The sequence below is a fragment of the Bombina bombina genome, chromosome 8, assembly GCF_027579735.1.
Source record: "Bombina bombina isolate aBomBom1 chromosome 8, aBomBom1.pri, whole genome shotgun sequence".
Lineage (NCBI taxonomy): Eukaryota > Metazoa > Chordata > Amphibia > Anura > Bombinatoridae > Bombina > Bombina bombina.
In genome coordinates, this window is record NC_069506.1 from 167,035,210 (window position 1) to 167,062,651 (window position 27,442).

At 41.6% G+C, this 27,442-nt stretch overlaps 1 protein-coding gene across 1 annotated transcript in view; it reads right to left on the reverse strand.

Annotated features, from left to right (window-relative positions):
• The window catches only part of CYTH2 (cytohesin 2), a 188,912-nt gene that overhangs the window by 120,622 nt on the left and 40,848 nt on the right, over nt 1–27,442 (reverse strand). Inside the window, exons 2-3 of the mRNA XM_053690682.1 lie at nt 13,055–13,202; nt 11,251–11,317 (exon numbers count right to left, since the gene is read on the reverse strand). Of these exons, the coding sequence (XP_053546657.1) occupies nt 11,251–11,317; nt 13,055–13,202 (215 nt within the window). The remainder of the gene's footprint in view (nt 1–11,250; nt 11,318–13,054; nt 13,203–27,442) is intronic.

Here is a 27,442-nt window from a genome sequence, read left to right on the forward strand (position 1 = left end):
CGCTAGCTGAGGCCAAGCCTTGAGAGCATTGAATATCGCTCTCAGTTCCAGAATATTTATCGGTAGAAGAGATTCTTCCCGAGACCAAAGACCCTGAGCTTTCAGGGATCCCCAGACCGCGCCCCAGCCCATCAGACTGGCGTCGGTCGTGACAATGACCCACTCTGGTCTGTGGAATGTCATCCCTCGTGACAGGTTGTCCAGGGACAGCCACCAACGGAGTGAGTCTCTGGTCCTCTGATTTACTTGTATCTTTGGAGACAAGTCTGTATAGTCCCCATTCCACTGACTGAGCATGCACAGTTGTAATGGTCTTAGATGAATGCGCGCAAAAGGAACTATGTCCATTGTCGCTACCATCAACCCGATCACTTCCATGCACTGAGCTACGGAAGGAAGAGGAACGGAATGAAGTATTCGACAAGAGTCCAGAAGCTTTGTCTTTCTGGCCTCTGTTAGAAAAATCCTCATTTCTGAGGAGTCTATAATTGTTCCCAAGAAGGGAACCCTTGTTGACGGGGATAGAGAACTCTTTTCCACGTTCACTTTCCAGCCGTGCGATCTGAGAAAGGCCAGGACGATGTCCGTGTGAGCCTTTGCTCGAGGGAGGGACGACGCTTGAATCAGAATGTCGTCCAGGTAAGGTACAACTGCAATGCCCCTTGGTCTTAGCACAGCTAGAAGGGACCCTAGTACCTTTGTGAAAATCCTTGGAGCAGTGGCTAATCCGAAAGGAAGCGCCACGAACTGGTAATGTTTGTCCAGGAATGCAAACCTTAGGAACCGATGATGTTCCTTGTGGATAGGAATATGTAGATACGCATCCTTTAAATCCACCGTGGTCATGAATTGACCTTCCTGGATGGAAGGAAGGATAGTTCGAATGGTTTCCATCTTGAAAGATGGGACCTTGAGAAATTTGTTTAAGATCTTGAGATCTAGGATTGGTCTGAACGTTCCCTCTTTTTTGGGAACTATGAACAGATTGGAGTAGAACCCCATCCCTTGTTCTCTCAATGGAACAGGATGAATCACCCCCATTTTTAACAGGTCTTCTACACAATGTAAGAACGCCTGTCTTTTTATGTGGTCTGAAGACAACTGAGACCTGTGGAACCTTCCCCTTGGGGGAAGTCCCTTGAATTCCAGAAGATAACCCTGGGAGACTATTTCTAGCGCCCAAGGATCCAGAACATCTCTTGCCCAAGCCTGAGCGAAGAGAGAGAGTCTGCCCCCCACCAGATCCGGTCCCGGATCGGGGGCCGATATTTCATGCTGTCTTGGTAGCAGTGGCAGGTTTCTTTGCCTGCTTTCCCTTGTTCCAGCCTTGCATTGGTCTCCAAGCTGGCTTGGCCTGAGAAGTATTACCCTCTTGCTTAGAGGACGTAGCACCTTGGGCTGGTCCGTTTTTACGAAAGGGACGAAAATTAGGTCTATTTTTTGCCTTGAAAGGCCGATCCTGAGGAAGGGCATGGCCCTTACCCCCAGTGATATCAGAGATAATCTCTTTCAAGTCAGGACCAAACAGCGTTTTCCCCTTGAAAGGAATGTTTAGTAGCTTGTTCTTGGAAGACGCATCAGCCGACCAAGATTTCAACCAAAGCGCTCTGCGCGCCACAATAGCAAACCCAGAATTCTTAGCCGCTAACTTAGCCAATTGCAAAGAGGCGTCTAGAGTGAAAGAATTAGCCAATTTGAGAGCATTGACTCTGTCCATAATCTCCTCATAAGGAGGAGAGTCACTATCGAGCACCTTAATCAGTTCATCAAACCAGAAATATGCGGCTGTAGTGACAGGGACAATGCATGAAATGGGTTGTAGAAGGTAACCCTGCTGAACAAACATCTTTTTAAGCAAACCTTCTAATTTTTTATCCATAGGATCTTTGAAAGCACAACTATCCTCTATGGGAATAGTGGTGCGTTTGTTTAAAGTAGAAACCGCTCCCTCGACCTTGGGGACTGACTGCCATAAGTCCTTTCTGGGGTCGACCATAGGAAACAATTTTTTAAATATGGGGGGAGGGACGAAAGGAATACCGGGCCTTTCCCATTCTTTATTAACAATGTCCGCCACCCGCTTGGGTATAGGAAAAGCTTCTGGGAGCCCCGGCACCTCTAGGAACTTGTCCATTTTACATAGTTTCTCTGGGATGACCAAATTTTCACAATCATCCAGAGTGGATAATACCTCCTTAAGCAAAATGCGGAGATGTTCCAATTTAAATTTAAAAGTAATCACATCAGATTCAGCCTGCTGAGAAATGTTCCCTAAATCAGTAATTTCTCCCTCAGACAAAACCTCCCTGGCTCCCTCAGATTGGGTTAGGGGCCCTTCAGAGATATTAATATCAGCGTCGTCATGCTCTTCAGTAACTAAAACAGAGCATCCACGCTTACGCTGACAAGGGTTCATTTTGGCTAAAATGTTTTTGACAGAATTATCCATTACAGCCGTTAATTGTTGCATAGTAAGGAGTATTGGCGCGCTAGATGTACTAGGGGCCTCCTGAGTGGGCAAGACTCGTGTAGACGAAGGAGGGAATGATGCAGTACCATGCTTACTCCCCTCACTTGAGGAATCATCTTGGGCATCATTGTCATTATCACATAAATCACATTTATTTAAATGAATAGGAATTCTGGCTTCCCCACATTCAGAACACAGTCTATCTGGTAGTTCAGACATGTTAAACAGGCATAAACTTGATAAGAAAGTACAAAAAACGTTTTGAAATAAAACCGTTACTGTCACTTTAAATTTTAAACTGAACACACTTTATTACTGCAATTGCGAAAAAACATGAAGGAATTGTTCAAAATTCACCAAACTTTCACCACAGTGTCTTAAAGCCTTGAAAATATTGCACACCAATTTTGGAAGCTTTAACTCTTAAAATAACGGAACCGGAGCCGTTTTAAGCTTTAACCCCTTTACAGTCCCTGGTATCTGCTTTGCTGAGACCCAACCAAACCCAAGGGGAATACGATACCAAATGATGCCTTCAGAAGTCTTTTATCAGTATCAGAGCTCCTCTCACATGCGACTGCATGCCATGCCTCTCAAAAACAAGTGCGCAACACCGGCGCGAAAATGAGACTCTGCCTATGCTTTGGGAAAGCCCCTAAAGAATAAGGTGTCTAAAACAGTGCCTGCCGATATAATTATATCAAAATACCCAGAATAAATGATTCCTCAAGGCTAAATAAGTGTTAATATCAATCGATTTAGCCCAAAAAATGTCTACAGTCTAAATAAGCCCTTGTGAAGCCCTTATTTACAATCGTAATAAACATGGCTTACCGGATCCCATAGGGAAAATGACAGCTTCCAGCATTACATCGTCTTGTTAGAATGTGTCATACCTCAAGCAGCAAAGGACTGCAAACTGTTCCCCCAACTGAAGTTAATGCTCTCAACAGTCCTGTGTGGAACAGCCATGGATTTTAGTTACGGTTGCTAAAATCATTTTCCTCATACAAACAGAATTCTTCATCTCTTTTCTGTTTCTGAGTAAATAGTACGTACCAGCACTATTTGAAAATAACAAACTCTTGATTGAATAATGAAAAACTACAGTTAAACACTAAAAAACTCTAAGCCATCTCCGTGGAGATGTTGCCTGTACAACGGCAAAGAGAATGACTGGGGTAGGCGGAGCCTAGGAGGGATCATGTGACCAGCTTTGCTGGGCTCTTTGCCATTTCCTGTTGGGGAAGAGAATATCCCACAAGTAAGGATGACGCCGTGGACCGGACACACCTATGTTGGAGAAAAAGCTATCCTTGATAAAAAATAAATTAAAAAAAGGCATATTTACATATGCTGCTCTGGAGGATCCCCCCTTAGCCCCCAACCTCCCTGATACCCCCCAAACAGCTCTTTACCCATCCCCCTCTAACTTATTAGTAGCCATCTTTGGTACTGGCAGCTGTCTGCCAGTACCCAGTTTATAGTAAAACATGTTTTATTATTTTTTTAAAAATAATTTTCTGTAGTGTAGCTTGCCCCCCCCCCCCCAAAAGACCAACCCACCACCCCTCCCAGATCTCTCAGATCTACATATATTTAAATATATTTGGCAATCACTGCCACTTTTCTCCCATCATTTTTCTGTAGTGTAGCGGTTCCCACCCGCTTCCTACCCCCGCGCGTGCACGTGCGCGCACCCGGCATTCCCGCCCACGATCCCGCCCCCCTCCACATCATACGGCCCATCGATGGCCGCCCACCCGCCTCCCAGACTGGCTCCCACCCACCAACGAAACCGTCCATCGATGTCCGGTACAGAGAGGGCCACAGAGTGGCTCTCTCTGCATCGGATGGCCAAGGGGGGTTATTGCAGGATGCCTCGATGTTGAGGCATCACTGCAATAACCAGAAAGCAGCTGGAAGCTAGCAGGATCGCTTCCAGCTGCTTTCCAGACCAAGGACGTACGCCACAAGTCCTCGGTCATTAAACTGTATTTTTTTTTGAGGACGTGTGGCGTACGTCCTTGGTCGTTAAGGCAGAAGGGTTGTGATACATTTTTTTTGTTTTTTGATACAAATCAGAGATATAAAATGTTAAAAGTAGAAAACTGTTACATTTGACACCACCCCCCCCCCCCAAAATATTAAACAATAAAGGGACAAGAAACCCCAACATTTTCTTTAATGATTTAGATAGAACATACCATTTTAAAGAACTTTCCAATTTACATCTGTTATCTAATTGTCTTCATTATCTTGATATCCTTTGCGGAAGGAACAGCATTGCACTACTGTCATCTAGCTGAACACATCTAGTTAGCCAATCACAAGAGACAAATGTGTGCAGGCACCAATCAGTAGCTAGCTCCTACTAGTGTAGGATATGGGTATTTTCTTTTTCAACAAGGGATACCAAGAGAACGAAGCATATTTGAAAATACAAGCAAAGTTAAAAGTGTCTTAAAATCACATGCTCTATCTGAATCATGAAAGTAATTTCGACTTTCGTATCCCTTTAAGTGGACTAGTAACTTTTCTCCCCGACTAGTAAACCAGTGATAGATGTGCATTGCTTTACAGGATGATACATTGTCACATAGCTTATATGATGATCAACTGGTAAAATGTGATCATTGTAGCTAGAGTTAAATAGAGAGTAAACACTGTAATTAATATATATTTCTGTTTTGTTGCTATACAATAACACATCAGCCAAGTCAATGCTTTTAAATCAAACAACCTTTATACAGCCATTATTTTTTCAATAGGCAAACTCCACCAACCATTTGCCTTATTTGGAAGAGCAATTTGGTCATTAGCCCACAGACAACAAAGCTAGCAATTATTATAACATGCACAGTTTTGCATTTGTTATCTGATAAAGCAAGTTAGGAACATATGTAGCAGGGTTAGCCTTGGTAAGTCGGCAGGGTGCATTTCAAGTTCTAAATATTAGAAATTGCTCAATTTTCAGAGCTAAAATTTAATGAAAAGGGGACAAAATAAACAATGAAAATATATTGTAAAAGTGGTTTCCTTAAACGTAACTGAACACTATATAACAATATCAAGGTGCTTACTATCCCTAATTCAGTGCCACCTCTTAGTCCTGGGTTTACACAGTTTATAAATCAAATGATATAATACAACTACTAATGGAGAACAATGTTTGGAACAGAAACAATTTACTAGTTTGCTCTGTGGCTATGGATTCTTTGTGTTTTTCCCAGACAGATATTGCATTTACAAACAAAGAGTTCATTCATGGTACTCCAAAAATGCAGTAATGTCAGATGCGGATGGGCTGATCCCCAGGTAAGCAGCGAACAAGTGCACCTGGTGCACGAAACATGTCTGCATGGGGATCTGCTCACTTGCCTGATTGCTAGAGTCACTGCTGGCTCTGTATAGGACATCCTGGGTTTGTCCTTTTTAAAACCACTGCTATCTTCTTAGAAGCAGTTCTTGCAAAAGTAAACATATTGTAAAAGTGCTTGCAAGTAAATCTGAAATGCAATATTGTGCACCTCAAAATTTACTTGATGTGTGTTTAATTCTAAAGATAGCTTAAAAACACAGGTGTTATTGTATAATGCTTTGTCTCCTTTAAGCTTAACCTTTAAAAGGTAAATTATGCTTAGCTGATAATTTTCTTTTCTTCTGACGGGAAGAGTCCACAGCAGCATTCATTACTTTTGGAAATTCAGAACCTGGCCACCAGAAGGCAACAAAGACACCCCAGCCAAAGGCTTAAATACCTCCCCCACTTCCCTCATCCCCCAGTCATTCTGCTGAGGGAACAAGGAACAGTAGGAGAAATATCAGGGTGAAAAAGGTGACAGAAGAAGAAACTAAATTACAGCCGCCTCATCGATAAACGTGGTCGGGGAGCAGTGGCCTCTTCCCGTCAGAAGAAAAGAAAAATGATCAGGTAAGCATAATTTAAGTTTTTCTTCTTAAACGGGAAGAGTCCACAGCTGCATTCATTACTTTTGGGAAAACAATACCCAAGCTATAGAGGACACTGAATGCAAACAAAGGGCGGGTACAAAAAATGCGGCCCCTTCGAAAGGCACCAAAGCCTGAAATTATCTGGAGAATATCGAAATCTACCACTATAATGATGCAATTTAGCACTATTAAGGGTCACATTTTATATGCACTTTGTTGTATAAATAATTTTTGTAGTACATATATTTTGGCGCATCCAACATTTTTTTTTTCTTTTTAAAGTCTGAAATTACCCATCACCCTACAAAAAACAACAAAGCCCAGGTAACTGCTCATCAGTTCCACAACCTGCAAAGCCGTGCTAGGGACCACTCAAAATCCCCAGAGACCGCTGAGCACAAAAATCTCTGAGGAGTCGGCCCTCAACTCCCACAAAGCATACCCCCCGACCTAAAGGACAAGAACCTCTATCTACCCCGAGAGGGAGAACAAAGGACCCAAGTAGAGATCCAAAAGGACAATCCAACAAGGGAAGAAAAAAAAAATGCAAAAGCAAAAAAAAACAGGCGCAAACCCAAGGTTGCTACAGGACCACTGCCCAGGGAGACAAACTCCCTAGAAGGGCAAGGACCAGAAAGATAAATTCCATACTCAGGAAAAAATCACTAGGATGACCAGAGGGCCACCCTTCGATCCAAGACACATCACCATACAACCTATGGTGCTCCAAATCCTCGAGCTCCTCATTGTATCATAGTCTAGACAAAATCCTGGCAGACTAGATAAGCATAGAAAGGGCAACTGTCCCAGCAGCTAAAACCCCCCCAAAAAAACACATAAATTATGCTTACCTGATCATTTCCTTTTCTTCTGATGGAAAGAGTCCACAGCTGCATTCATTACTTTTGGGAATTAAGAACCTGGCCACCAGGAGGAGACAAAGACACCCCAGACAAAGGCTTAAATACTCCTCCCACTCCCCTCATCCCCCAGTCATTCTGCCAAGGAACAGTAGAAGAAATATCAGGGTGAAAAAGGTGCCAGAAGAATATGACGCCCCACATAAAATTACGGGTGGGGAGCTGTGGACTCTTTCCATCAGAAGAAAAAGAAATTATCAGGTAAGCATAATTTATTTTTTTCTTCTTAAATGGAATGAGTCCACAGCTGCATTCATTACTTTTGGGGAAACAATACCCAAGCTATAGAGGACACTGAATGCCAAGACGGGAGGGTATAATAGGCAGCCCATACTGAGGGTACCAGGCCTGAACCTCTGCCCAATAAAAAAATCCCGTTTCATCTGAAGCCGAGAAACTCTTTAAAGGAAAAGCCCAAATGACATTGACTCGCAGCAAGTCCAGAGTCAAACTAGAGACCGCAAAACGGACTTGACTCAGCCAACAGTCCACCAAGAGAGTCGCCCAACAGACTGTCCCCCACCACTCACCCCTCACAAATGAAGGGGATACTAGCCAAAACCCCCAAGGGGACAGGGCAAAGGAGAACCGAGGAAACCGAAAGGTCCCTTAATTAAAAAAAAGAACACCTCCAAGAGTGGGCCCAGCTCACAGAGACCCAAATAGGGAAGGAGGCCACGCGTATCTAAAGAGGCAAAGTCCTCCCAGCACCTGTCCATAGAATACCAAAGTATTCGACCATGATATCAGACAAGCTCTTTTAAAACAAATCAAAACGCATACTAACTGAATTAAAATAAAATAAAGGCAGCACCAGCGGGTGAACGCCCAAGGAGAATAGGCACGCCAACCGGACCAACCGATCATAGGCCCCGTTCTCTCAAGCTCAGAACCGATACATAAAAAAAAGAATGAAAAAATGGGGACGTCAAGGAGATTGGTTTCATCCCCAAACGTCTAACCCAGCTTGCCATCCAGCACAGAAGGCCGTGGATCCCTCGGCCCACTAGGACTAGAATCCTCCAGCACTGCCAAAACATGCCTCAGTAGGACACAAAGACGTGCCAGCCTACACAACAGAAGGCAAAATTATCTCTTGCCGGATCGATGGACAACCCAGAGGTTGGGGCCCCTGAAGCCTCAGAGGCCATCACTTCTCCAGAAGGCCAAACTGAATCAGGAGATCTCATGCCCGACGGGGCCCTGGTTGACAGAACACAGACAGCACCTTAAAAATATTTCACTTGGGAGATATAAATGAGTCAGCGCTATAGATATGGCCATGCGGAACCATGCCGTAACCTCTGGAGGAAACAAGCCGCCTTCCGGAGGAGTAGTGGCCATAGGGACACCTGCTTGTGTAGCAAAAGAAGGTTCTGGGGCATGCGCCTCACAGGACATGGAATCCTCGGGGGCGGATGGCCCAACGCACTCCAAGTTCCCTGGTTCAAGAGAAGAGAGTACTCTGGAACGGCAATCGGAACATAACTGATGGGCATGGATAACCCGGGCCATTTCATATTCTTCACAAGACACATTCTCTGAATTGGAGATAACCATATCTCAAAAAAAAAAATCAGAATCCTTCATAACTTTGGGATTGCAAATATGGGCTAACACTAAACGGCACCCTATTTTTTTTTTTTTTTTTTTTTTTTTTTTTTTTACACCCCAATGGCTGGGGCACTCACCACCTCCTGTGAACCAGACAACCAACGAGCAGACACTCTCCGTCTCCACTCGGTCAGAATACGGAAGTGGAATACAACGTAACCGCACCCGGTCACAAGATGCACCGTGCAAGTTTTTAAAAAGGGCGCGCAAATCTAAACTGTAAGCCAGTTATGTTCCGAGTAGCCAAGTATCACTACACATTAGCAGACAGAATCACATAAAACATGATTAAAGTCCCACCTGTTCATATAACCCCCCTCAGGAGATATTAACCCTTGATTCCTTAAGATAAAGGAGTCCCACTGGGACTCTGACTTCTTTCGTTAACATTACATGAAATAAAATTAAAACGATCTTACCGGAATCTGAGCTGTGGAACAGGAACACGGCCCTTCAAGTGTGACAGATGGTAGCTTCGCTTCGGACATGGACTTGAGTGATTAAAGGCAGGCAGTGAAACTCGTCAACACCGATTGCCAAGGAGCTGTTAATATGAGTCGGGATGGTTTCGCAGAAAGACTCTCCCTGCATCTCCGGACTCTAACCTTCACCCATGCTCTCACAGAGGCTGACAGGATTACTTAAAACCCCAGTCCTATTTCGAAGAGTACTACCCTACATAAGAGACTATCTTAAATCTTCTGACACTTTTCTGCCAACCTCCAGTGACGAAAGGCAAAGAATGACTGGGGGATGAGGGAAGTGGGGGAAGTATTTAAGCCTTCGGCTGGGGTGTCTGTCTCCTCCTGGTGGCTAGGCATAATTTATGTTTTTTTAGCTGCTAAGGCAGTTGCCCTGTCTATGCTTATCTAGTCTGCCAGGTTTTTGTCTTGACTAAGATACAATGGGGAACTAGAGGATTTGGAGCATAAGTTGTATGGTGCTGTGTCTTGGATCGGAGGGTGGCGCTCTGGTCATAGTGATTTTTTACTGAGTATGGAATTTATCTTTGTGGTCCTTGCCCTTCTAGGGAGTTTGTCTACACCTTAGTCATCTAAAAGTCTTAACTTAGGTTAAGCTACAAATAGCCTCCTGCCCCCCCCCCCCCTTCTATATCATGCAGCAGGAATGGTTAAAAAAAAAAAAAAAAAAAAAAAAAAAAAAAATTATTTTAGAATGAATATTGTTTCTGGCCACTTTGATATGGCTGCAAAGCTCCACACACTAATGACATCATGACCTGGGCTACAGCTAAGCACTGTGCTGAATAGAATTGTCAGTCTGTTGAATCCAACTAGTGAGCCCTTTTGTGATTGGACGTCATATGCAGCCCAGATCGTGATGTCATCAGTGGGGGAGCTTGGCAGCCATTTTAAAGTGGCCAGAAACAATGTTAATTTTAAAATAACTTTTTTGTTACCATTCCTGCTGCATGATATAGAAAAAGGTGCAGGAGGATAATTTGCAGCTTAATCTTAGTTAACACTTTAAGATGACTAAAGGTGTAGATTACACTTTAAGAGTAGAGTTTCCAAAAATTACTTGTGAAAGGTCAGCTTTCATCAACCTTAAAACCGTGTCAGTCCCATCTCAAACACTAGCATAGAGGTTAGCAACCTATGTCACAAGTACAATGCATGGCACTCAGAGCGCTGCAAAAAAGGGTGATGGCTTTTGTTGCTGCAACTCACTACATGGAGAGGAAGATAAAGAAGAAGAAAAAGAAAGACAGTCTTCAGGTTATATAAAAGGAGCTAGAAGAGGGACTACAGGGCCAGAAATCTGGTGTGGGTATGTGGCTCACAGTGAGACTTCATGGGCAGGGGTATTATCTGATGGGGATAACCATGAAACTGCAGCCCATGAATACATATGGATGACAGGTGGTGCAGGGCCGGTGATCTGATGCTCTCTATCATGAGTAGTAGAAGCAATAATACTAATAGTATAAGTAATAATATTCATAATACTCAAAATACAAAAATTGTAACAATTATAAAAACATTTATTAAACACCCAACCTGATTCAGAATATGGAAATGGAACCCCTGATCACTGTATAGTATTACGTTGCAACAGCAGAGCCTCTGCACTAAAGATATTAATTGGCTGAAAATAAACACCCTTCAGAGTTTTTATTAAAAGCAGAAAATGAGGGGTATTTGCAATGACTGCACTAAGTAGACAGCTACTGATCGTACAGCTCACCCATATGCAAAAAACTCTTTTTAAACCCCATATTAGAACAGCACGTTAAATAAGACTCCACATGCACTTTATATACTGGCATACCTTTTTGGGATCCATATTAAACTTCTTTCTTCCCATTCCTATTTTACGATTTCTCTGTAGAGTTTTACTGCAAAGGTTAAAAATAATTAAAACGTTTATTTAGAAACCTACAGACCAGTCAACCACCTACACAAACGTGTAGTCATTAAAGCATCAGATTGACATTTAAAAGGGAACGGAAAACGTGTCTAAAGATGAACAAGCTGCATGTAAAAGCCACATTTATAAGAAAATCAACCACAAACAAGCCAAAGTAATGAGTTACAAAGAGCACAAGCACATTTTAGTAAAAAGGCTTCTAATAAAATAAAGTTATTACTGGTTCAAACACAACACCTGCAAGTATACTGCAAACTAGCGCTTTGCAATATGGGGGGAGGGGGGAATCAATTTATTTTTATGAAACGTGATTTTAGTTTAGATTTTATGAAAATATTTTTTGAAACCTGTTTTGCATTCAAAAATGCAATTAAAAAAGGGACACTTACGTCAAAATGAAACTTTAATAGATTCAGATAGAGCAGGCAATTATAAACAACGTTCCCAATTACTTCCATTAACAAAATGTGCACCTTTTTTATTTTATATATTAAAGTGAAGGTAAATGTTCAACTATCCCTATACATCATCAATTTAGTCACAGTGAAAAGATTATCATCGCTAACTTATTTTCTGAAAACGAGCATATATTTATATGATAAAGATGTTTAAAATTACCCTACTGTGCCGTTCCTCACTCCTCCCATTAGCCATTTCCTTATTTCATAATGAATGACGTATAGAGCGGTCCCACCCGCTCTATACGTATCTCCAAAGTGTGTTCACGAGCAGACAAGGAACAACGCATGCGCATAGCGTCGTCTACTGATTGCAATGCGCATGCGGTAATCCACTTTTTTTTTCTTCAAATCACTTGCGACAATCTCCGACAATAATAGAAAATGTTTTGCAATGCGCATGCGCGAAACGGGCGCGCGCTTTTGCTACAAGTATACCATAGAGATACTAAACGCATGCGCAGAGGATACAGGAGGCGGATGATGTCTATCTCTGGCCACCTAACGGCCAGAATTTCAATTGGATGATAAAAAAACGTGACATGGGAATAAAAAAAAAAGAAAAATATAGGGTTGATTTTATGGATAGCCCAAATGTAAGTATAACGATATAAATCTGAGTTTATACTTAATAAAAAAAAAAATGATGAATTAAAGTACCATTCATTTAGGTTAACAATCAAAAATACATAATGACATACAGTGAACTTTACCTTCACTTTAAAACTCTATGGCAGCAGTGAATGCAACATTGCATAATAAATCTACAAAATAATGTTGCAAAACAGTTGCCATAGAGTACTAAAGATATGTGCACACTACTGAGCTCTTATGAGCCTACCTAGTTTTACTCTTCAATAGAAGATACGGTGAGAATGAAGCAAATTTGATAACAGAAGTAAATTGGAAAGTTGTTTAAAATGATATGCTCTATCTGAATCATGAAAGTGTAATTTTGACTTTACTGTCCCTTTAACTTTACAGTTGCTCAAAACTGATACATGGGACTTTTGCTCACAGTGCTGCGTTACACAGGAAGAAATTAATGTCACTGTAGAGTTAATACAAATCATATGCCCAAAGGGTTTCTATGCATCTTGTGGTTTTCTTAACAAGTCATAACAAAATATTAAAAAACCACTGACCTACACATTTGAAGATGACAAATATAATCCTATACTGAGCAAGCTAGATATACAACATATAGCAAAGCACCCCTTTAATTTAGCAGTAAAATACAATCTCACCTTCCTTCATTGGCCTCTAGTCCTTCCACCTCGTTCATGGCCTCACTAAGCTCATCCCGAAGTCTCTGGATCTCATCCAGCAGTTCCTGTTTCCGACGGCGGATGTTCTCCAACTCAATACGTTCCTCAGGAGTTAGGTCTGCTGGGACTGAAAAGGAAGCAAAGAATAAACACTTATGGTCATTTAAAGTTAGATAAAAAAAAAAAGCTGTGTGGAGTGAAAGCAAACAGACTATATTGTGAGAAGCAACAGTGAAATAATTCAAGGTTTTTCTTTACATGACCATCCAGAACAGATGACCACATCATTAACTATGGGAAAAAGTGCAATGATTACAACTAAGCAGTTTGGAATTTGCAACGTGCAAACAATTCCCATGGGGTGAAATCCACCTTTTAGTGAAAAAAAAAAAAAGGCAGTTTTTGCTTTATTTTCACTTGCCAGAGTGTTTAACAACTTGAAAACATGTTTGAAGTAACATAAATTAGGTGCAATAGCGCTAAGTTTAGTTTAACCCCTTAGTGACCAGAGCACTTTACAATTTTCTGACCGTTTGGGACCAGGGCTATTTTTACATTTCTGCAGTGTGCGTTTAGCTGTAATTTTCCTCTTACTCATTTACTGTACCCACACATATTATATACCGTGTTTGACATTAAATGGACTTTCTAAAGATACCATTATTTTAATCATCTCATGTAATTTACTAAAAAAAATAATTATAAAATATGATAACAAAAAACACTTTTCCTAACTTTGTCCCCCAAAATCTACAACCACCAAAAACACCCATGCTAAATAGTTTCTAAATGTTGTCCTGTGTTTAGAAATACCCAATGTTTACATGTTCTTTGCTTTTTTTGCAAGTTATAGGGCAATAAGTACAAGTAGCACTTTGCTATTCCCAAACCATTTTTGTTTTCATTATTAGTGATAGTTACATTTTAACACCGATATTTGTCAGGAAACCCAGAATAACCCTTCACATGTATATATTTTTTTTTTTAGTAGACAACCCAAAGTATTGATCTAGGCCCATTTTGTTATATTTCATGTCACCATTTCACCGCCAAATGCAATCAAATAAAAATCGTTCACTTTCTCACAAACTTTAGGTTTCTCACTGAAATTATTTACAAACAGCTTGTGCAATCGTGACACAAATTGTTGTAAATGCTTCTTTTGGATCCCCTTTGTTCAGAAATAGACATATAGCTTTGGCGTTGCTTTTTGGTAATTAGGCCACTAAATGCCTTTGCACACCACACTTGTATTATGCCCAGCAGTTAAGGCGTTAATTAGATCCCCCTCAAACAGCTCTCTTCCCTTCCCCCACATCACAATTGTCACTGCCATCTTAAGTACTGGCAGAAAGTCTACCAGTACTAAAATAAGGCATTTTTTTATATAGTTATTCTGCAGTGTTGGATCCCCCTTAGCCCCCAATTTCCCTGATACCCCCCAAAGCGCTCTCTAACCCTCCCCCCTCTACCTAGTTACCGCCATTTTGGGTACTGGCAGCTGGCAGCCAGTACCCAGTTTGTTAAAAAACAAAAAAAAAATATGCCTTTTTTTAAAGCTAATAAAACCCCAATTTTCTGTAGTGTAGCTGCCCCCCCCCCCCGCCCCATACCCTAAACCCCTTCCCAGATCCCTTGCCCAAAATTGATTTCCCCCTCCTCCAGGATACGGAACTAAACCACCAATGGGCCGCCCACCAGCCTCCCTGCTGCTGCTCCCACCCACCAACCAACAATCTGCATCATCGATGGCCGATGCAGAGGGCCGCAGAGTGGCTCTCTATGCATCGGTGGGTAGAAAAGGGTATTGCAGTGATGCCTCAATATCGAGACATCACTGCAATATCCTGAACGCGATCACGATTGCTTCCAGCGCTTGAAACCCCAGAGGACGTGTCAGGCACGTCCTTGGTCACTAACTGACACTTTTTGTAGTAAGTGCCTGACACGTCCTTGGTAGTTAAGGGGTTAACTACCCCTTAACAGTACAGTGGTGTTTCAAAATCCTTGGCGGTTAAACTTCAGAGACATACATACGTAGTGAGTGCCAGACTCTCTGTGTTTGGTGAGGATTTGTTTTCTAATTTTCCTTATGGGCTTGCAGCTGGTTGTGAGCGCTATTGAGTGCCCAGGGCTGTGCATTTTGCATGGTCATAGGATGTGTACCCGGGTCCAGTTTGAGAGTGCAATCCATTTCCTTGTTTTGTATACATACATACTATAGTCATAGTTTAGCAAATAAACAAAAATAAAAAGTTTTTAGAAAGTTATTTCATCCTTGACCACTGTCATTGAAGCTTTGTTTAAAATGGTAACAAGAAACAAATGCATGGTCTTTAAACTACTATCCCCTGTAATACAGTTTTGGAACAAGATATAAAACCTTCTCCATGATAAAAAAAAAAAAAGAAAAAAAAAAAAAAAGCATATTATATTAAGACAGATATTCTATTATTGAGTGATTGTTAAAACAGTGGGAAGTTGTTTTTATTAAGATATTGTACATGTACTGACCCGTCTACTTGATTTTTCTGGCAAAAACATAATTTATGTAAGAACTTACCTGATAAATTAATTTCTTTCATATTGGCAAGAGTCCATGAGCTAGTGACGTATGGGATATACAATCCTACCAGGAGGGGCAATGTTTCCCAAACCTCAAAATGCCTATAAATACACCCCTCACCACACCCAAAATTCAGTTTAACGAATAGCCAAGCAGTGGGGTGATAAAGAAAGGAGTAGAAAGCATCAACAAAAGAAATTTGGAAATAATTCTGCTTTATACAAAAAATCATAACCACCATAAAAAAGGGTGGGCCTCATGGACTCTTTCCAATATGAAAGAAATGAATTTATCAGGTAAGTTCTTACATAAATTATGTTTTCTTTCATGTAATTGGCAAGAGTCCATGAGCTAGTGACGTATGGGATAGCAATACCCAAGATGTGGATCTCCACTCAAGAGTCACTAGAGAGGGAGGGAATAAAATAAAAACAGCCATTTTTCACTGAAAAAAAATTCATCCACAACCCCAAAAAAAGAAGTTTATTTTCATAATTAAAAGAAAAAAACACTTAAATCAAAAGCAGAAGACAAACTGAAACAGCTGCCTGAAGAACTTTTCTATCAAAAACTGCTTCCGAAGAAGCAAACACATCAAAACGGTAGAATTTAGTAAATGTATGCAAAGAAGACCATGTTGCTGCTTTGCAAATCTGATCAACTGAAGCTTCATTCTTAAAAGCCCACGAAGTGGAGACTGATCTAGTAGAATGAGCTGCAATTCTCTGAGGCGTGGCCTGACCCGACTCCAAAAAAGCTTGATGAATCAAAAGTTTCAAACAAGAAGCCAAGGAAATAGCAAAAGCCTTCTGACCTTTCCTAGAACCAGAAAATATAACAAATAGACTGGAAGTCTTCCTGAAATCTTTAGTAGCTTCCACATAATATTTCAAGCTCTTACCACATCCAACGAATGGAAGGATCTTTCCAAAGAATTCTTAGGATTAGGACATAAGGAAGGGACAACAATTTCTCTATTAATGTTGTTAAAATTCACAACCTTAGGTAAACATTGAAAAGAAGTCCGCAAAACAGAATTTATGCTTACCTGATAAATTACTTTCTCCAACGGTGTGTCCGGTCCACGGCGTCATCCATTACTTGTGGGATATTCTCCTCCCCCACAGGGAAAGGCAAGGAGAGCACACAGCAAGAGCTGTCCATATAGTCCCTCCCAGGCTTCGCCCCCCCCAGTCATTCGACCAACGGTTAGGAGAAAAAAAGGAGAAACTATAGGGTGCCGTGGTGACTAGTGTATAGAGAGAAATTTTTCAAACCTGATTAAAAAACCAGGGCGGGCCGTGGACTGGACACACCGTTGGAGAAAGTAATTTATCAGGTAAGCATAAATTCTGTTTTCTCCAACATTGGTGTGTCCGGTCCACGGCGTCATCCATTACTTGTGGGAACTAATACCAAAGCTTTAGGACACGGATGAAGGGAGGGAGCAAATCAGGTTACCTAAACAGAAGGCACCACGGCTTGCAAAACATTTCTCCCAAAAATAGCCTCCGAAGAAGCAAAAAGTATCAAATTTGTAGAATTTGGCAAAAGAGTGCAGAGAAGACCAAGTTGCTGCCTCACATATCTGATCAACAGAAGCCTCGTTCTTGAAGGCCCATGTGGAAGCCACAGCCCTAGTAGAGTGAGCTGTGATTCGTTCAGGAGGCTGCCGTCCGGCAGTCTCATAAGCCAATCGGATAATGCTTTTCAGCCAGAAAGAAAGAGAGGTAGCAGTAGCTTTTTGTCCTCTCCTCTTACCAGAATAAACGACAAACAAAAAAGAAGTTTTGTCTGAAATCCTTTGTTGCTTCTAAATAGAACTTTAAAGAACGGACTACATCTAAATGGTGTAACAAATGTTCCTTCTTTGAAACTGGATTCGGACACAAAGAAGGGGCAACTATTTCCTGGTTAATATTCTTGTTGGAAACAACTTTTGGAAGAAAACCAGGCTTGGTACGCAAAACAACCTTATCTGAATGGAACACCAGATAGGGTGGATCACACTGCAAAGCAGATAGTTCAGAAACTCTTCTAGCAGAAGAAATAGCAACCAAAAACAGAACTTTCCAAGATAGTAACTTGATATCTATGGAATGTAAGGGTTCAAATGGAACCCCTTGAAGAACTGAAAAAACTAAATTTAGACTCCAGGGAGGAGTCAAAGGTCTGTAAACAGGTTTGATTCTGACCAAAGCCTGTACAAAAGCTTGTACATCTGGCACAGCTGCCAGTCGTCTGTGTAACAAGACAGATAAAGCAGATCTCTGTCCTTTTAGAGAACTCGCTGACAATCCCTTATCCAAACCTTGTTAGAAAGGAGAGGATCCTGGGAATATTAATCCATGAGAATCCCTTGGATTCACACCAACAGATATATCCTTTCCATATTTTATGGTAAATCCTTCTAGTCACAGGTTTTCTGGCTTGGACCAGAGTATCTATCTCTGAATCTGAAAACCCGCGCTTGGATAAAATCAAGCGTTCAATTTCCAAGCAGTCAGCTGGAGAGAAACTAGATTTGGATGTTCGAATGGACCTTGCACTAGAAGATCCTGTCTCAAAGGTAGCTTCCATGGTGGAGCCGATGACATATTCACCAGGTCTGCATACCAAGTCCTGCGTGGCCACGCAGGAGCTATCAGAATCACTGAGGCCTTCTCCTGTTTGATCCTGGCTACAAGCCTGGGAAGGAGAGGGAACGGTGGAAATGCATATGCTAGGTTGAACGACCAAGGCGTCACTAATGCATCCACTAGAGTCGCCTTGGGATCCCTGGATCTGGACCCGTAGCAAGGAACCTTGAAGTTCTGACGAGACGCCATCAGATCCATGTCTGGAATGTCCCATAATTGAGTCAACTGGGCAAAAACCTCCGGGTGGAGTTCCCACTCCCCCGGATGGAAAGTCTGACGACTCAGATAATCCGCCTCCCAGTTGTCTACTCCTGGGATGTGAATTGCAGATAGATGGCAGGAGTGATCCTCCGCCCATTTGATGATCTTGGATACCTCTCTCATCGCCAAGGAACTCTTTGTTCCTCCCTGATGGTTGATGTAAGCTAGAGTCGTCATGTTGTCTGACTGGAATCTTATGAATCCGGCCTTCGCTAGTTGAGGCCAAGCCCGGAGAGCATTGAATATCGCTCTCAGTTCCAGGATGTTTATGGGGAGCAGAGACTCTTCCTGAGACCATAGACCCTGAGCTTTCAGGGAATCCCAGACCGCGCCCCAGCCTAATAGACTGGCGTCGGTCGTGACAATGACCCACTCTGGTCTGCGGAAACTCATTCCCTGAGACAGGTGATCCTGTGACAACCACCAACGGAGTGAGTCTCTGGTCATCTGGTCTACTTGAATCTTTGGAGACAAGTCTGTATAGTCCCCATTCCACTGCTTGAGTATGCACAGTTGTAATGGTCTTAGATGAATTTGAGCAAAAAGGAACTATGTCCATTGCTGCAACCATCAACCCTACTACTACCATGCACTGAGCTATGGAAGGCTGCAGAATAGAGTGAAGAACTTGACGAGCTTTAGAAGCTTTGACTTTCTGACTTGTCAGGAAGATCTTAATTTTTAAAGAATCTATTATCGTTCCCAAGAAGGGAACTCTTGTCGACTGAGACAGGGAACTCTTTTCTACGTTCACCTTCCACCCGTGAGATATGAGAAAGGCTAGAACAATGTCTGTATGAGCCTTTGCTTTGGAAAGAGACGACGTTTGGATTAGAATGTCGTCCAGATAAGGTGCCACTGCAATACCTCTTGGTCTTAGAACCTCTAGAAGGGACCCTAGCACCTTTTGAAAATCCTTGGATGATCTTTGTGGATAGGAATATGTAGATACGCATCCTTTAAATCCACGGTAGTCATAAATTGACCCTCCTGGATTGTAGATAAAATTGTTCGAATGGTTTCCATTTGAACGATGGAACTCTGAGAAATTTGTTTAGAATTTTTAAATCCAGAATTGGTCTGAAAATTCCCTCTTTTTTGTGAACTACAAACAGATTTGAGTAAAACCCCCGACCTTGTTCCACAGTTGGAACTGGGTGTATCACTCACATCTTTAACAGGTCTTCTACACAATGTAAGAATGCCTGTCTCTTTATTTGGTTTGAAGATAAGTTAGACATGTGGAACCTTCCCCTTGAGGGTAGTTCCTTGAACTCCAGAAGAAAACCCTGAGAGACTATTTCTAGTGTCCAGGGATCCTGAACATCTCTTGCCTAAGCCTGAGCAAAGAGAGAGAGTCTGCCCCCTACTAGATCCGGTCCCGGATCGGGGGCTACCCCTTCATGCTGTTTTGGTAGCAGCAGCAGGCTTCTTGGCCTGTTCACCCTTGTTCCAGCCTTGCATGGATTTCCAAGCTGGTTTAGTCTGGGAAGCGTTACGCTCTTGTCTAGAGGCTGCCGAGTTGGAAGCCGGTCGGTTCCTGAAATTGCGAATGGAACGAAAATTGGACTTATTCTTAGCCTTGAAAGGTTTATCTTGTGGGAGGGCATGGCCCTTTCCCTCAGTGATGTCTGAAATAATCTCTTTCAATTCTGGCCCAAAAAGGGTCTTACCTTTGAAAGGGGTATTAAGCAATTTTGTCTTGGAAGATACATCCGCCGACCAAGACTTTAGCCAGAGCGCTCTACGCGCCCCAATTGTAAACCCTGAATTTTTCGCCGCTAACCTCGCTAACTGCAAAGCGGTGTCTAAAATAAAGGAATTCGCTAACTTAAGTGCGTGAATTCTGTCCATGACTTCCTCATACGGAGTCTCCCTACTGAGCGACTTTTCCAGTTCCTCGAACCAGAACCACGCCGCTGTAGTGACAGGAATAATGCACGAAATAGGTTAAAGGAGGTAACCTTGCTGTACAAAAATCTTTTTAAGCAAACCCTCCAATTTTTTATCCATAGGATCTTTGAAAGCACAATTGTCCTCAATAGGAATGGTCGTGCGCTTGGCTAGAGTAGAAACCGCCCCCTCGACCTTAGGGACTGTTTGCCATGTGTCCTTCCTGGGGTCGACCATAGGGAACAATTTCTTAAATATAGGACAAAAGGGGGGGACAAAAAGGTATGCCTGGCTTCTCCCACTCCTTATTCACTATGTCCGCCACCCGTTTAGGTATCGGAAAAGCATCAGGGTGCACCGGGACCTCAAGGAACTTGTCCATCTTGCACAATTTGTCTGGGTTGACCAGATTGTCACAATCATCCAGAGTAGATAGCACCTCCTTAAGTAATGCGCGGAGATGCTCTAATTTTGATTTAAATGTCACAACATCAGATTCTGCCTGCTGAGAAATTCTTCCTGTATCAGAAATTTCCCCATCTGACAAACCCTCCCTCACTGCCACTTCAGATTGGTGTGAGGGTATGACAGAAAAATTATCATCAGCGCCCTCCTGCTCTACAGTGTTTAAAACAGAGCAATCGCGCTTTCTCTGAAATGCTGGCATTTTGGATAAAATATTAGCTATGGAGTTATCCATTACTGCCGTCAATTGCTGCATAGTAACAAGCATTGGCGCGCTAGAAGTACTAGGGGTCGCCTGCGCGGGCATAACTGGTATAGACACAGAAGGAGATGATGTAGAACTATGTCTACTTCCTTCATCTGTGGAATCATCCTGGGCAACTTTACAATTTGTGACAGTACTGTCCTTACTTTGTTTGGACGCTATGGCACAATTATCACACATATTTGAAGGGGGAACCACATTGGCTACCATACATACAGAACATGATCTATCTGAAGGTACAGACATGTTAAACAGGCTTAAACTGGTTAATAAAGCACAAAAACTGTTTTAAAACAAAACCGTTACTGTCTCTTTAAATGTTAAACAGGGCACACTTTATTACTGAATATGTGAAAAACTATGAAGGAATTATCCAATCTTTACCAAATTTTCACCACAGTGTCTTAATGCATTCAAAGTATTGCACCCCAATTTTCAAGCTGTTAACCCTTAAAATGTGGAAACCGGAGCCGTTTTTAATTTTTAACCCCCTTACAGTCCCAGCTACAGCCTTTGCTGCGACTTCACCAATCCCAGGGGGGTATATGATATCAAATGAAGCCTTCTAGGAACGTTTTTAGTGGATTCCAGACCCACACACATGCAGCTGCATGTACTGTACTCAAAAGTAACTGCACAGTAATGGCGCGAAAATGAGGCTCTGCCTACTACAGAGAAAGGCCCTTCCTGACTGGGAAGGTGTCTTAACAAGTGCCTGGTGCTAAAAAACTTCCCCAATGTTATAAAAGTGTGAAATTCAACTTCAAACTGCATATAATACTTAAATAAAGCAATCGATTTAGCCCTTAAGAGTGTCTACCAGTGTATAGCCCATAATAAGCCCTTTATTCTGTTTGAGACTAAGAAAATGGCTTACCAATCCCCATGAGGGAAAATGACAGCCTTCCAGCATTACACAGTCTTGTTAGAAAATGGCTAGTCATACCTTGAGCAGAAAAGTCTGCAAACTGTTCCCCCCAACTGAAGTTCTCTCATCTCAACAGTCCTGTGTGGGAACAGCAACTGATTTTAGTTACTGTCTGCTAAAATCATAATCCTCTTTTAAACAGAACTCTTCATCTCTTTCTGTTTCAGAGTAAATAGTACATACCAGCACTATTTTAAAATAACAAACTCTTGATAGAAGAATAAAAAACTACAACTAAACACCACAAACTCCTCACCATCCCCGAGGAGATGCTACTTGTTCAGAGCGGCAAGGAGACTGACTGGGGGGCGGAGCCTGGGAGGGACTATATGGACAGCTCTTGCTGTGTGCTCTCCTTGCCTTTCCCTGTGGGGGAGGAGAATATCCCACAAGTAATGGATGACGCCGTGGACCGGACACACCAATGTTGGAGAAAACTGCCTTATCCTGATGAAAAAAATCAGAAAAAGGAGACTCACAAGAAAGAGCAGATAGCTCAAACTCTTCTAGCAGAAGAAATGGCCAAAAGGAACAACACTTTCCAAGAAAGCAGTTTAATGTCCAAAGAATGCATAGGTTCAAATGGAGGAGCCTGTAAAGCCTTCAGAACCAAATTAAGACTGAAAGGAGGAGAAATAGATTTAATGACAGGCTTAATATGAACTAAAGCCCGTACAAAACAGTGTATATCAGGTAGTATAGCAATCTTTCTGTGAAATAAAACCGAAAGAGCAGAGATTTGTCCTCTTAAGGAACTTACAGACAAACCCTTATCCAAACCATCCTGAAGAAACTGTAAAATTCTAGGAATTCGAAAAGAATGCCAGGAAAATTTATAAGAAGAACACCATGAAATGTAAGTCTTCCAAACTCTATAATAAATCTTTCTAGAGACAGATTTACGAGCTTGTAACATAGTATTAATCACAGAGTCAGAGAAACCTCTATGACTTAGTACTAAGCGTTCAATTTCCATACCTTAAAATTTAATGATTTGAGATGCTGATCGAAAAACGGACCTTGAGATAGGTCTGGCCGTAACAGAAGTGGCCAAGGCGGGCAACTGGACATCCGAACCAGATCCGCATACCAAAACCAGTGTGGCCATGCTGTTCCATGATGATTTTGGAGATCACTCTTGGAAGGAGAACTAGAGGCTTGAAAATGTAAGCAGGATGGTAACACTAAGGAAGTGTCAGCGCATCCACTGCTTCCGCCTAAACATCCCTGGACAGGTATCTGGGAAGTTTCTTGTTTAGATGAGAGGCCATGAGATCTCTCTCTGGAAGACCCCACATCTGAACAATCTGAGAAAACACATCTGGATGGAGAGACCACTCCCCTGGATGTAAAGTCTGGTGGCTGAGAAAATCCGCCTCCCAATTGTCTACACCTGGGATATGCACTGCTGAGATTAGACAGGAGCTGGATTCCGCCCAAGCAAGTATCCAAGATACTTCTTTCATAGCTTGGGGACTGAGTCCCACCCTGATGATTGAAATATGCCACTGTTGTGATATTGTCTGTCTGAAAACAAATGAACGGTTCTCTCTTTAACAGAGGTGAAAACTGAAAAGCTCTGAGAATTGCACGGAGTTCTAAAATATTTATTGGTAATCTCGCCTCTTGAGATTTCCAAACCCCTTGTGCTGTCAGAGATCCCAAAACAGCTCCCCAACCTGAAAGACTTGCATCTGTTGTGATCACAGTCCAGGTTGGCCAACAAAAGAAGCCCCTTGAACTAAACAATGGTGATCTATCCACAATGTCAGAGAGTGTCGTACATTGGGATTTAAGGATATTAATTGTGATATCTTTGTATAATCCCTGCACCATTGGTTCAGCATACAAAGCTGTAGAGGTCTCATGTGAAAACAAGCAAAGGGGATCGCGTCCGATGCTGCAGTCATGAGACCTAAAACTTCCATGCACATAGCTACTGAAGGGAATGACTGAGACTGAAGGTGCCGGCAGGCTGCAACCAATTTTAAACGCCTCTTGTCTGTTAGAGACAGTCATGGACACTGAATCTCTCTGGAAGCCTAAAAAGGTGACCCTTGTCTGAGGAATCAAGAAACTCTTTGGTAAATTGATCCTCCAACCATGTCTTTGAAGAAACACTAGTTGATTTGTGTGAGATTCTGCAGTACATAAAGACTGAGCTAGTACCAAGATATCGTCCAAATAAGGAAACACCGCAAAACCCTGTTCTCTGATTACAGAGAGTAAGGCACCCAGAACCTTTGAAAAGATTCTTGGAGCTGTTGCTAGGCCAAATGGAAGAGCAACAAATTGGTAATGCTTGTCTAGAAAAGAGAATCTCAGAAACTGATAATGTTCTGGATGAATCGGAATATGAAGGTATGCATCCTGCAAGTCTATTGTGGACATATAATGTCCTCGCTGAACAAAAGGCAGAATAGTGCTTATAGTCACCATCTTGAAAGTTGGTACTCTTACATAACGATTCAAAATTTTCAGATCCAGAACTGGTCTGAATAAATTTTCCTTTTTTGGGACAATGAATAGATTTGAATAAAACCCCAAACTTTGTTCCTGAAGAGGAACTGGCATGATTGCCCCTGAAGATTCCAGGTCTGAAACACACTTCAGGAAAGCCTGAGCTTTTACTGGATTTGCTGGGATACGTGAGAGAAAAAAATCTTCTCACAGGAGGTCTTACTCTGAATCCTATTCGATACCCTTGAGAGACAATGCTCTGAATCCATTGATTTTGGACAGAATTTATCCAAATATCCTTGAAAAACCTTAATCTGCCCCCTACCAGCTGAGTTGGAATGAGGGCCGCACCTTCATGCGGACTTAGGGGCAGACTTTGGTTTCCTAAATGGCTTGGATTTATTCCAATTTGAGGAAGGCTTCCAATTGGAAGCAGATTCCTTGGGGGGGAGGATTGAGTTTTTGATCCTTATTCTGACGAAAGGAACGAAAATGGTTAGAAGCCTTAGATTTACCCTTGGAGTTTTTCTGCCTCGGGATAAAAAAAACCTCTTTCCCCCAGTGACAGTTGAAATAATCGAATCCAACTGAGAAACAAATAAAATTATTACCTTGGAAAGAAAGAGATAGTAATCTAGATTTAGATGTCATATCAGCATTCCAAGATTTAAGCCACAAAGCTCTTCTAGCTAATATAGCTAAAGACATGGATCTAACATCAAATTTGATATAAAAAATGGCATCACAAATAACATTAGCACATGGCAGTAAGCGAATAATGCTAGATAATTCGGAATTCAATTCCTGTTGCGTTAAATTCTCCAACCAGAAAGTTGATGCAGCCGCAACATCAGCCAAAGAAATTGCAGGTCTGAGAAGATGACCTGAATATAAATAGGCCTTTCTTAGATAAGATTCAAGCTTCCTATCTAAAGGATCCTTAAAGGAAGTACCATCTTCCATAAGATTAGTGGTACGTTTAGCAAGAGTAGAAATAGCCCCATCAACTTTGGGGATTTTTTCCAAAAACTCTCTAGAATTTGCTGGTAAAGGATACAATTTTTTAAACATTGAAGAAGGAATAAAAAGTACCACCTGGCTTATTCCATTCCTTAGAAATCATACCAGAAATAGCCTCAGGAATAGGAAAAACCCCTGGAGAAACCACAGGAGGTTTAAAAACAGCATTTAAACGTTTATTAGACTGAACGTCAAGGACTGGTTACCTCAATATCCAAAGTAATTAACACTTCTTTTAATAAAGAACGCATATACTCTATTTTAAATAAGTAGATTTGTCAGTGTCAATGTCTGAGGAATGATCTTCTGTATCAGATAGATCCTCATCAGAAGAGGATAAATTATTATGTTGCTGGTCATTTGAAATTTCATCAGCTAAATGAGAAGTTTTAAAAGACCTTTTACGTTTATTAGAAGGTGGAAATGCAGACAAAGCCTTCAGGATAGAATCGGAAACAAATTCTTTAAAATTTACAGGTATATCATGCACATTAGAAGTTGAAGGAACTGCAACTGGCAATGTACTATTACTGATGGATACACTATCTGCATGTAAAAGTTTATCATGACAACTATTACAAATGACATTCGGCGAAATAATTTCTACAATTTTACAACAAATGCACTTAGCTTTGGTAGAACCAATGTCAGGCAGCAATGTTCCAGCAGAAACTTCTAAAGCAGGATCAGATTGAGACATCTTGCAAAATGTAAGAGAAAAACATATAAAGCAAAATTATCTATTTCCTTATATGACAGTTTCAGGAATGGGAAAAAAATGCAAAAAGCATAGCCCTCTGATAGAGAAAAAGGCAAGAGGCAAACATCAATGGGGTATTGAAATAATGAAAAAGTTTGGCGTCAAGTATGACGCACAATGTAAAACTTTTTTGGCGCCAAAAACAACCCGAAATGACACACTCGCATCACTGACGCAACTGTGTGAAAGGTCTCGGCGTCAAGTATGACGCCGGAAATGACGAAGTTGCGTCATAGATGTATTTTTCCGTGCCAAAAATATTTTCACGCCAAGAATGACGCAATAAAGTTTAGCATTTGACGCACCCGCGGGCCTAATACCACCGGCAATTTGCAAGAAGTAGTCAATTGAAAAAAGACTAAACCCCAGGTAAGAAATACATTTCTTAAAAAAAAGTGTTTATATTCCCCAAATATGAAACTGACGGTCTGCAGAAGGAAATACATGAACCTGACTCATGGCAAATATAAAGTACAATACATATATTTAGAACTTTATATAAATGCATAAAGTGCCAAACCATAGCTGAGGTGTCTTAAGTAATAAAAAAAATACTTCCCAAAAGACACCCATCCACATATAGCCAAACCAGTACTGAAACAGTTATCAGTAGAGGTAATGGTAAATTGAGAGTATATCGTCGATCTGAAAAGGGAGGTAGGAGATGAATCTTTACGACCGATAACAGAGAACCTATGAAATAAACCCCTGTTAGGGAAATCATTGTATTCATAAGTGATACTCCCTTCACGTCCCTCTGACATTCGCTGTACTCTGAGAGGAATCGGGCTTCAACAATGCTGAGAAGCGCATATCAACGTAGAATCTAGCACAAACTTACTTCACCACCTCCATAGGAGGCAAAGTTTGTAAAACTGAATTGTGGGTGTGGTGAGGGGTGTATTTATAGGCATTTTGAGGTTTGGGAAACTTTGCCCCTCCTGGTAGGATTGTATATCCCATACGTCACTAGCTCATGGACTATTGCCAATTACATGAAAGAAATAGGCTATACATAGATTTTAAAGAAGTGGATTTAAAAAAAGTTCACAGGGGTTTTTCTGCACATTGTTCTCTGTGTTGTATGTAAAAAGAAAACATTTAAAAGCA